Consider the following 12,500-nt stretch of genomic DNA (forward strand, 5'->3'; position numbering starts at 1 on the left):
ACTCTCCCTCTGCTGTTCTGACTAATTGACCAATTAGGGTGTTTTGTGTTTCGTTTATCCCCCCTTCTGTGCCCCCCTCCCCCCTCCCCCCTCTCTTTCTCTCTCCTCCCCTCACTACCCCTCTCTCTCCTCCCTACCTCTCTCTCTCTCCTCTCTCCCTACCTCTCTCTCTCCCCCCCACCCAATTCCCCCCACCCCCCAGCTCTTGCCTGAAACATTTGCCGCCACACAGTCAGGGAAGAAGGAAGCGCTGATGGAAATAGAGAAAAACATGAATAGATTGAGGAACGGTCATGAAAGACAACAACAACAACAACAACAACAACAAAAAGGAAATAAAATGTAAAAAATAAATAAATAAATAAATAAATATTTAAATGAAACTCTGCGAAGCGGTGAATGCAGACCTGCTGCACTTCAATCACCAGTCGGTCCTTTGCAGCCCGACATGCATTTGTTTCCATCGCTCAGCATGACTGCAATCATCTCAAACTGAGAAATACAAAGGAGAAAGAGAGAGAGAGAGAGAGAGAGAGAGAGAGAGAGAGAGACAGAGACAGAGAGACAGAGAGAGAGAGAGAGAGAGAGAGGGAGAGAGAGAGAGAGAGAGAGAGAGAGAGAGAGAGAGAGAGAGAGAGACAGAGAGAGACAGAGAGAGAGACAGAGACAGAGAGAGAGAGAGAGAGAGAGAGAGAGAGAGAGAGAGAGAGAGACAGAGAGACAGAGAGAGAGAGAGGGAAGAGAGAGAGAGAGAGAGGAGAGAGAGAGAGAGAGAGAGAGAGAGAGAGAGAGAGAGACAGAGAGAGACAGAGAGAGAGACAGAGAGAGAGAGAGAGAGAGAGAGAGAGAGAGAGAGATGTGGCGAGGAGGAGGGGGAAGAGGGAGAGGGAGGGAGGGATGAGGCATGCATGACAGACATTCAGATGTTTTTGGAGACAGGAAATGGATTACCAGATGAATTCCAGACCATACGGCGAATAGCAGCAGGGGTCTGCTGAGGGCAATGATGTTGGCAAGGGCTAGCAGGCTAAACTAGCAGCAGGGATAACAAAGGCTAAACTAGCTAGCAGGCTAAACTAGCTAGCAGGCGAAACTAGCAGCAGGGATAACAAGGGCTAGCAGGCTAAACTAGTAGGCTAAACTAGCAGGCTAAACTAGGAGGCTAAACTAGCAGGCTAAACAAGGGCTAGCAGGCTAAACTAGCAGGCTAAACTAGCAGGCTAAACTAGGAGGCTAAACTAGCAGACTAAACTAGGGCTAGCAGGCTAAACTAGCAGGCTAAACTAGCAGGCTAAACTAGGGCTAGCAGGCTAAACTAGCAGGCTAAACTAGCAGGCTAAACTAGCAGGCTAAACTAGCAGGCTAAACTAGCAGGCTAAACTAGCATAACAAGGGCTAGCAGGCTAAACTAGCATAACAAGGGCTAGCAGGCTAAACTAGTAGCAGGGATAATGTCGTGTATTTCTCTTATTGGTTACGAATCAAAGAACAATTATTGAGTTTAAGATGATTTAATTAAAGTACAGAAACAGGGTATACGTATACCAACACTGGAGCCTTGTCTCTGTCCTCCTCTCCTGGGATCCGCTGGTCAAACGCCCCCCTTGGGTCTCAACCCTATCCATCCACAATATGCAAATACAGTCACAGGTCATAGCCTATCACCTTATCCAGATGGCCATGAGGGCCGTCCCCTGTGATGTCACCACGGCCCCAAGTCCGAGGGGCTGGTCAGATTACAAGAGCCATTGCACAACACTAGAAAATAGGATATATATAGTAGAAAATATACGACACATCCCCCCTCGGACCACCCAGAGGGTGTTCCGAAACTAAACGACCACAAAACAAAAACAAAAACACAAAACCCCACATAAAAAAAATAAAAAAATAAAAAATATATATATATTTTTTTTTTTTTTTTTTTTTTTTTTTTTTAAATAAACAACAACAAACAGAAAAACTACACCAACACACATCACAAGAAGCACAATAACACAGACCAACCCAGCACCAGTACCAGCAACCAAATACAAAACAATCAACAATAAAAAAGAATCCTAAAAATAACAATCACAATTAAACTAAACACAGTTCATCATGCACAAATCAATACAGAAACTTCCAACGACCGATGTTTTCTTTGTCCTTGAAGCGTCAGGGTCAGAGGTTGCTAGCACTTGTACCCAGTTGGAGAACAGCCTTTACCGCTGTCTCAGATTGATAACACTTTCATAGTCAGGAGCTTCCATTTTCTTCGTTGCGTTAGGAACAGAACCTCTTTCCTATCTTTGCATAACCACTACATCACTTCTCAACTGACATCAATCACATACGATATAGAAATAAACAAACAATACACAAATAATGACATTCAGTTATCATAACACATAATTCCCCAACAGTAAGCACAGGACAAAGGGAATGCATTAATGCATAGATCTTCACCTCAGGTGAGGACTAGTCTTCTGAAAAGTTCATTAACGTGGACTGAGTGACTGATTTTCCAAAAACAGTCAATGAGGCCCTGCCTCCTAAGAAAGTCAAAAATCATGTCTGCTATAATAGGTGCTCCTATCTTAGCAAAATAAGTTTCCCATGCCCCTAAGACCGTTTCCAGCCATGCTATCATCTGCTGTCCATTCCCGTCGTTCCCTTTGATCTGCTGCTTCACTACCCTATTCATAGTCTTTAATCTTTTCCTAACTGGTCGTCGTCCGTCAGTGTCATTGAGGTTCAGGCAGCCGCCTGGTCCCCTCCCACGCTGATCAAGGTCTGGGGAGTCGCCCTCAGCATCATCTGAAGCATGGTGCAGGCACTCGCCAGCATCCCCAGTAGCACAGGTGTCCAGGCTTTGGACACTCCCAGGCTGGACCTCCAGACTGTCAACCCTCTCTGCTTCGTTAGTTTCTGGTTTATTGGCATCTGGACAGCTTTCCACTGTCCCCTCGGTTTCAGGCACTGCCGGTAATGTCACTGGCTGTAACGCTGGCATTGCCACTGGCTCTGGCAACACCACAGCATCTCGTCGTAGCTCCTCCTTCTCAGGTTCTCTGGGGACCTCGGCACCTGTTGGCACAACATCCTGCCTACTCTGTACATCCACCCCCCTGTCCACCACCCGTGGCCCTATTGGGGTAGGGATATGCCCAGACACCACTGGTGTACCCACTCTGATGTTGTTTCTCCAGCAGACCCCACATTGACCCAAAGCATGGTCAATCTGTTCCATCAAATATGGACTCCAAAACCCATATTCCTTGGTGATCTTGCGTCTTACCTCCCCCCTAGCCACATGTGCTAATCCATGAGCTTCCCGTATTAACATGCCTATTAAATCTGAGGGTGCTACAACCAACCCCTCATGATTCCTCCATAGACCTGTGTCATCCTGACTTGCCCCCCTTGCTAGCCAAACGTTCTTGTCTAACGTAGTTACTCTACTCTGTAACATCAATAAATCCTCAAGTGTGACCATGCCCTGTAATTGCTTTTCATGTGTGACCAGAAGACCTTTACCTGCCTTGTCTGCTCCTGTAATGGCTTTGGCTGCATCTTCTGCAGCCCTGTTACCTTGTGTGACATGTGATGAGTCAGACCTGTGTGTGGCACACTTCACTATGGCTAATTCCTTTGGCTTCATCATGGCTTGTAACAGCTTCATGATCTGTGCGTGATGCTGTATAGGCGTACCATCAGTTCTCTTAAAACCCCGCCCCCTCCATACAGCTCCATTAAAATGACAAACATTATGTGCATAGGCAGAGTCGGTGTACACTGTCACTCTCCGTCCGGTTCCCAAGTTGCATGCTTCTGTGAGGGCAATCAATTCAGCCAACTGAGCCGAGTAAGGCTGAGGAACTGCCTCAGCCTGTTCTACAATAAACTTTGAATTTTGTGCTTTAACTAAGGAATACCCAGCGCACAAAGTTTCTCCTACCCCGTAACAAGACCCATCAACCCAATATTCTATATCAGCTCCCTTTAAAGGCAAAGCTTGTAGGTCTGTTCTATGCTTAATCACTCTGGCTGTCGATGGAATCTGAGCACCGGATGGCACCGTCACCTGACAGCCGTCAGGTGTGCATTTTACTGTACAGTTCAATTGGCATAGAGCATCTCTCCCTAGCAGCCCTGTTGGCGTGTGTTCTGACACAAGTGTTGACAGAGTTGCTCTCTGTCCCTTGTACTCTAAGTCTACAAGCTCAGTTGTAGGAATCAGCTGTTTAATTCCCTCAAATCCGATTGTCTTCACATATTCTCTAGACATAGGGAGGTGCGTGGCGCCTTCAGGCTTCTGTGTCACCACCAGCTGGCACCTCCCACTCGGATCTTCCGGGCACCCCTATAGGCCAGCTGCTGGGCCTCCGTAAGGGTTCATCACTCCTGGAGCAGGTGTAGTAGGAGGCCAATATCCTCCTCCTTGGCTCCCCCCTGCGCCCCCCTGGGGCCTGTTGCAGCAGGTACAGGCTAGATGTCCATTCTGGTCGCATTGGTAACACGGTTCTAGCATCTTCTTCCCTGCTGCTGTCCATCCCCCTGGTGGTGGTCCTTGGCCAGGCTGTGTGTACATCTGGTATGGAACCGCTTGCACCCCTGGTGGCCCTTGTGGGTATGGATACCCCCCTTGTGGCCCCTGTGGGTAGGACTGGTAAGTAGCAGGATACCCCCCTTGTGGCCCCTGTGAGTAGAACTGGTAAGTAGCAGTCTGCACTCCAGGTGGCTGTTGCTGTGGGGCTAAAGCCTGCACTCCCTCTATGTTCCTCTCGCTTTCAGTCAATTGCAAATGAGTCAATATTCTGAGGGATTCTTCGTCTCGTGCCTTCTGTATCTGAATGTTCTTTCGATATAACTCAACTTGATGAGCTACGTGGTCTATATAAACAGCTTTGTTCATGTGTCGTAGCCCCACCACTTCTGCTAGCTTATCCTTAACTGGGGTAGGAAGCCCTTCTTGTATTTTTTCCCTGATTATGGATTTTTCTAAGGGGTTATCTTCAGCGTCTTTCCCTGTCACACTTCTCCATTGAGAGTGCACACGGGCAACATAACCCCTGGGATTCTCATCCCCCCCCAGTGGCTTCACAATGATATTGTCTGGGTGAATGTGAGTAGGGTAGGTCTCTCTGATTGCTTTCCACAGCCTGCCTCTGTTTGCTGCGAAGAGCTCTGGATCATAAACTGATGTATTGATATATCTATGAAGTCCTGCCTTCATCAATATTTCCTGCATTGTATCCAATCCTGCAATAAAAGCTAAGAGTCTTTTCAGGTCTCCCATCGCGGCCTGCGTTCCTGTCAGTATCACGTCGACCTCTCGCGTCCACGAATGTCCTCCCTCTTGAAGAACGGGGAGTTTCTCGATCACTTCAGACAGATCTGTATGATGCCACGGATGATATTCCATCTTGTTACCCCGAATCAGCACTGGACAGTTCTTTAATGTATTTGATGACATTCGGTGACAATCTCCCTCTTTCTCCGGGCGTCTTCTCCCACCTTTCCTTTCGGCTGTGGCTATCATCTTCCTGACCTGCGCGTTGTAGCCTCCATCTGCATTGTCGTCATCACTTGAGTCTTCACTGCCATCTTCGCTGTCATCTTCCTCGTCACTCCTGTCGTCCCCTTTTCCCCTTGGCTCCTTCTTCTTCTGGGAATGATCCTCCAGTGCCTTAGCATATGGAGGGGGACTGGAGGCAGGACACAGGTCTGGGGATGAAATGTTCAATTTCTGTTCCAGTGTTCTGGCCAATTCTTTTTTCTTTTCCGGTTCCATCTGAGCTATTTTCTGTCCCTCTACCTTAAAGAGGTCTAAGATGTCTAATTCTAACTTGCGTTTCTCTGACCTATCTTTCCCTTTCTGATTTGCCTTGTGTACAGTGATAAGTATCTCCAATGTTGCAATTAATTGTAAATTAAGGCTGCCCTCTTTCGGCCACGGCTGTTCAATGTATGCCCAACGGCTATTCCATTTCGTTGACATTTTGCTAATTTCCCTAACAAGAGGATTCATTTTTTCCACTATAGCCATAGGGGATAACGTAGCCAACATTCCACGATGTTCACTAATATCTTTTAACAGCTTCGTAGAATTTGACCCCATTCTACTTGCTCAATATGCTGACAATATTCTATATTAGATAAGGTGTACGCTTCTTACAACCCACCTTATTTTGCCTTATTTGCTAAACAAATGCTAGTTCAATATAACTGTATTAACCGCCCACACAAAACCACTACAACCCAGAACAACAGATTTGCCTCTTGTGTATGTCAGTGCAGTATTAACTTAAATCTAATCACTTTGTAAGTACTTTATACTTAAATGTGTTTCCTAATTGTTTATGAATATGTGTCACTTGATTACTCATTCAATACTAATTACAGTTCTGGTCAACACAATTATTAAATCACAAAGGCTGGTCACACCTAAGTATTCACCGATCCACAAAAACCCTTTTACTGCTCAACTATCAAATATGTACTATTCTGCTATTCCTTAATCAAACACTGTGGAAATGACCTAACTAAAATAAAATATGTAAATTACAAATATTAATTATAACCTGTAAAGAAATCGACTTGTTATTTGGAAAAGAATGAATGATTAGTTAGAATTATTCATTGATACTTCATTGATGTAAACCTGTAAAGTCAATTAGCTATTATCGACACAAAGAAATGGTTATTATTAGATTATCACAAAACAATTGATCAAAGTTCTGTGAAACAGAAAATGAAATGATCTGAATAATTAATTCAATCAATTAGTAATTAATTAAATTAATTAAAGTAATATCTAACAATCATCTACAAACATCATCAATGAAGGAGGGTTGTATTTCATCAATTTACAGAGAGCCAATGTTTTAAAAATGTCTTGTCGTATTTTGGCCAGCAGATGGAGCTGTGCTCCGGCTAACGCGCATCGATTGCGCATGCGCCAACTCTTCCATGTAAAATGGAGGCTATGAATGTTTTAACCGTAACTCTAAACTATTTAAAATACCCCGCTGATCAATTCACTTTATCTCTATCTCTAAATTACTACACAACCTATGTGAAATGAATTTAACTTTATCTGTAAATTAATCAAATTCAGGTTCCCTTCTAAAGGAATGTTCCACTGTGTGTCTGCGCTTTTTGCAAAGCAGGAAGAGGGAAGGGCTTTATTGTTCTTGAAAGCCCACGGCCGTATTGGGGCCTGCTTAAAACAATCTCTTTAACACAACTTGTTTTCATAAACGATTACTTTTCACGACACAGCAATATCAAGATTATCTTTCAATCCAGTTAAACTATTATTTATCTCATTCAAATATTCTACGTTCACGTTTTCCTCATAAAGATGGCCTCTGTGTGTGTCCTTTCTCAAGGACAAAGAAAAATGGCGTCTAAGAATAGATTCTCTGACAGGACACTGCAAATGGCCGCTTACAAAATGGCGTCCTCTCACACAGACAAAGAGTAATGGAGTCTACAGTTCTGCTCATATGTTTTTCACTGCTACAATAATGCTCTTTCACATATCTTACAAAATAGACTTCATAATCCAGTTACACTTTATCAAATTACAATTTTACCCACATCAGACTCTTTTCTGATCTAATATACTTACAATCAATAATATATACCAGTCCACTTCAAAATGCCTTTATCAGTTTGTTGCTGGCAGTCTACACTTTTTCATATAGACACTATTAGAGTCCGTCTTCCTCTAATACCGAATTTTACACACATACACGATATTCCATAACACCATGCAAACAATATCTATTAGTTACAAAAATAGACTACACAATATTACACAAAAAGGCGAATTACAAAATTCGGCCCTTATCACCAACCCAGGCTTATTAAAGATTATGAAAAGTTTGTTTCTATTCCAACAAGATTACCGTTACACAGATTCTTTTGACTATAACTTATCTGAGATTTACAGTCTATTTTAAACACACCAATCGACTAGAGAGAGATCTCTGCAGAAACCTACCTTCTTCGTTAGATTGAAGTTTGCAAAATACTGTAAATTAAGCTATATTATCTCCTGGCTGGCTCGCCATTACTGTCGTGTATTTCTCTTATTGGTTACGAATCAAAGAACAATTATTGAGTTTAAGATGATTTAATTAAAGTACAGAAACAGGGTATACGTATACCAACACTGGAGCCTTGTCTCTGTCCTCCTCTCCTGGGATCCGCTGGTCAAACGCCCCCCTTGGGTCTCAACCCTATCCATCCACAATATGCAAATACAGTCACAGGTCATAGCCTATCACCTTATCCAGATGGCCATGAGGGCCGTCCCCTGTGATGTCACCACGGCCCCAAGTCCGAGGGGCTGGTCAGATTACAAGAGCCATTGCACAACACTAGAAAATAGGATATATATAGTAGAAAATATACGACAATAACAAAGGCTAAACTAGCTAGCAGGCTAAACTAGCTAGCAGGCGAAACTAGCAGCAGGGATAACAAGGGCTAGCAGGCTAAACTAGTAGGCTAAACTAGCAGGCTAAACTAGGAGGCTAAACTAGCAGGCTAAACAAGGGCTAGCAGGCTAAACTAGCAGGCTAAACTAGCAGGCTAAACTAGGAGGCTAAACTAGCAGACTAAACTAGGGCTAGCAGGCTAAACTAGCAGGCTAAACTAGCAGGCTAAACTAGCAGGCTAAACTAGCAGGCTAAACTAGCAGGCTAAACTAGCATAACAAGGGCTAGCAGGCTAAACTAGCATAACAAGGGCTAGCAGGCTAAACTAGTAGCAGGGGTAACAAAGGCGGCCTGTTCGTAGAGAAACCTTCTGTATTTATTTCTTTAGCACACACGGTCGGCAATGCCAAGAAAACAGAAAAAACTAAAATGACACATTTGCCCAAAAATGAGTGCAGGCTGAAGGTTGTTCAGTATGTGTGTGTGTGTGTGTGTGTGTGTGTGTGTGTGTGTGTGTGTGTTGCATGTACTGTATGTGTGTGTGCGTGCGTGCGTGTGTGTGTGTGTGTGCGTGCGTGCATGAGTGTGTGTGTGCATGTAATGTATGTGTTGCGTATATGTGTCTGTGAGTGTGTGTGCATGTGTCAGTATACGTGTGGTTGCATGGGTGTGTGTGTGTTGATATACGTGTGGGTGCATGAGTGTGTGTGTGTGTGTGTGTGTGTGTGTGTGTGCGTGTGTGTGTGTGTGTCGGTATACGTGTGGGCGCATGAGTGTGTGTGTGTGTGTGTGTGTGTGTGTGTGTGTGTGTGTGTGTCGGTATACGTGTGGGTGCATGAGAGTGTGTGTGTGTGTGTGTGTGTATAGGTTGGGTAAACACATCAGCCTGTCAGATCAGAATAAATGAACCCGTCAGAGGATCAGGTGAGTCATCACCACGCTGACGGTCCCTGGGGGGAAGAGGAGAGAAGGAAAGAAAGAAAGAAAGAAAGAACCAGCCCAGGATGTGACAGAAAACCTTTCATTCCCCTTTTACAAATGAACAACAACAACAACAACAACAACAACAACAATGACCTGGGGCCCATTCCACTAAGGTCGATTATCTTCTAAGCCTCGATAAAGTTCTAAGCCTCGATAATGTTAGCTTGCGTTCGGTTCCATCAATGTGGCTCAAATAATTCGCTGCTTGGTTGAGCTCCTTCTGAGTCAGATATAATTAGCCTGGTCGCGAGACAGAGACAGAGAGAGAGACAGAGACAGAGAGACATAAAGAGAGAGACAGAGAGAGAGAGAGTACGCATGGAGGGGCATAATAATAATAATAACTTTTATTGGCATAGCGCTTTTCCTGCAAACGTTGCAGCTCAAAGTGCTCCAAACATAAACAGGAAGTCGGTGTTCCTACATGGGTAAACAGGCCTGAGGTCAGAGGTCAGATGTTCTGAGGTGTTCCTACACGGCCAGGCTGGCAGATGTGGCCCAGGCGCTGAGCGGTCCAAACCCAAACACGGCCCTACCGTCCAGCTGAGCCTGGAACCGTAGCCACAACACTACCATAACACTACCATAACACTACCATAACACTACCACAACACTACCATAACACTACCACAACACTACCATAACACAGCTGAAAACAGCATTAACACTAGAACAGCCGTGCCTTTTTTACCTACGAAAAGAGCTGCCTCCTCTTTACAATGCTCAAGCTGCTACTTACACACAAAGACCACTAGTTGGCCGCTTGTAAATTAGCCTACCCTAACCACAAACAGACACATTCCTGGGAACATGGATGAGGTCATTCCTGGTCATTCTATCTATCACGGAGACTGCCAATGGCCCCTGGCCTGAGCTAGATTACTCTTCCTGCTACAACTCTCTACTGATGATTGGCTCTCCCTGTGTTGCGTTGCTCATGATTGGCTCTCCCTGTGTTGCGTTGCTCATGATTGGCTTTCCCTGTGTTGAGTTGCTCATGATTGGCTCTCCCTGTGTTGCGTTGCTCATGATTGGCTCTCCCTGTGTTGCGTTGCTCATGATTGGCTCTCCCTGTGTTGCGTTGCAGTCTCCTCGGTGGCACATCGACCTGGAGCCGTGGGCCAGCGAGAGCCACGCCCTGGAGGACGAGGCTAGGAGGTTCCTCAGCTACATCACAACACCACAGGTGGGTTCTAGAACGTTCAGTTACATCACTATACCACAGGTGGGTTCTAGAACGTTCCTTAGCTACATCACTACACCACAGGTGGGTTCTAGAACGTTCAGTTACATCACTATACCACAGGTGGGTTCTAGAACGTTCCTTAGCTACATCACAACACCACAGGTGGGTTCTAGAACGTTCAGTTACATCACTACACCACAGGTGGGTTCTAGAACGTTCAGTTACATCACTACACCACAGGTGGGTTCTAGAACGTTCAGTTACATCACTACACCACAGGTGGGTTCTAGAACGTTCAGTTACATCACTACACCACAGGTGGGTTCTAGAACGTTCAGCTACATCACTACACCACAGCTGGGTTCACCTCAGCCTGAACATACAATATACACATAAGGGCTCTGCACACAGCGTGCGATTTCTGTTGCGCGTCAACGTTCCATTTTGAAGTTTGAATGGAAGTCTATGAGAAAATCATAAAACATCGCATCCCAATGCACACAGCGTGCGATGCGATTTCTGTTGTATGTTCTCATAGACTTCCATTCAAACTTCAAAATGGAACGTTGACGCGCAACAGAAATCGCACGCTGTGTGCAGAGCCCTATACACACAGACATACCTGCTAACACACACACATCATTTGAAAGCTTACAATCTGTAGTTTAAGCACATGTAAAACACAGAAAAATGACTTTGCCTTCTGGTTGCACTTTTCACCAGACTGTGTCACATATGTGCTGAGGTTGCATCCCTAATGTAAACTGGCGGCGCATTCCACAATCTGGGTGCATCAAATGAGAACGCAGCCTCACCAAATCTCTTCTTTTGTACATGTGGTACACAGAGAACACGTGTAAACAAAACCTAACCGTGAGAGAAAGAGCTCTGTTTCTCACTGAATTCTGTCCTGCTCGACAGCACACACATACAACCCATCACACACATAACCCATTACAGCTATCGGTTACCATAGAGATAGGATTCAGATTTGTCTTGTTCACGGTCAATCGATGAGATGTTCTGGGCTGTGTTTGTTTTCGCGCGCTAGCCTTCAAACAACAACAAACCGATCGATGCATGTGTGTGTGTCTGTGTGTGTGTCTGTGTGTGTGTGTGTGTGTGTGTGTGTGTGTGTGTGTTGTGAGTCTCTTGTGCCCTTGTGCTTCGACCATCGATAGTACAAACAAACCCCCGAAATGCGATATATATATATATATATAATATACGAGAGAGGCACCAGCGCAAACCGTGTGTCTTCAGAAGCACCCGAGTCACAAATGAAAGCCGTTGTTCATCTGTTTCCCACACAATCAACTGTGTGGGAAAACATCTTCTCCTTCTCTCCTCTCTCCTCTCTTCTCCTCCCTCACTCCTCTCTTCTTCTCCCTCTCCTCTCTCTTCTCTCCTCTCTCGTTCTCCCTCTCTCCTCTCTCGTTCTCCCTCTCCCTTCTCTCGTTCTCCCTCTCTCCTCTCTCCCTTTCCTTCTCCTCCCTCTCTCCTCTCTTCTTCTCCCTCTCTCCTCTCTCCTTCTCCTCTCCTCTCTACCCTCTCTCATTCTCCCTCTCTCCTCTCTCCCTTTCCTTCTCCTCCCTCTCTCCTCTCTCCTCTCTCCTTTCTCCTCTCTCCTCTCTCCTCTCTCCTCTCTCCTCCTCCCTTTCTCCTCTCTCCTCTCTCCTCCTCCCTCTCTCCTCCTCCCTCTCTCCTCTCTCCTCTCTCCTCTCTCCTCTCCCCTTCTCCCTCTCTCCTCTCTCCTCCTCCCTCTCTCCTCCTCCCTCTCTCCTCTCTCCTCCTCCCTCTCTCCTCTCTCCCTTTCCTTCTCCTCCCTCTCTCCCTCTCTCCTCTCTCCTCCCTCTCTCCTCCTCCCTCTCTCCTCTCTCCTCCTCCCTCTCTCCTCT

At 45.4% G+C, this 12,500-nt stretch overlaps 1 protein-coding gene across 1 annotated transcript in view; it reads left to right on the forward strand.

Moving 5' to 3' along the window:
• Nucleotides 1–9,335: 9,335 nt before the first annotated feature.
• The window catches only part of LOC308175396 (putative methyltransferase-like protein 24), a gene marked incomplete at both ends in the record, with an annotated part of 7,410 nt that continues 4,245 nt past the window's right edge, over nt 9,336–12,500 (forward strand). Inside the window, 2 exons of the mRNA XM_080551066.1 lie at nt 9,336–9,356; nt 10,504–10,602. Coding sequence (XP_080407192.1) covers nt 9,336–9,356; nt 10,504–10,602 — 120 coding nt within the window. The remainder of the gene's footprint in view (nt 9,357–10,503; nt 10,603–12,500) is intronic.

This window comes from Nansenia antarctica, assembly GCF_963989245.1.
Source record: "Nansenia antarctica genome assembly, contig: SCAFFOLD_562, whole genome shotgun sequence".
NCBI classification, from domain to species: Eukaryota; Metazoa; Chordata; class Actinopteri; order Argentiniformes; family Microstomatidae; genus Nansenia; species Nansenia antarctica.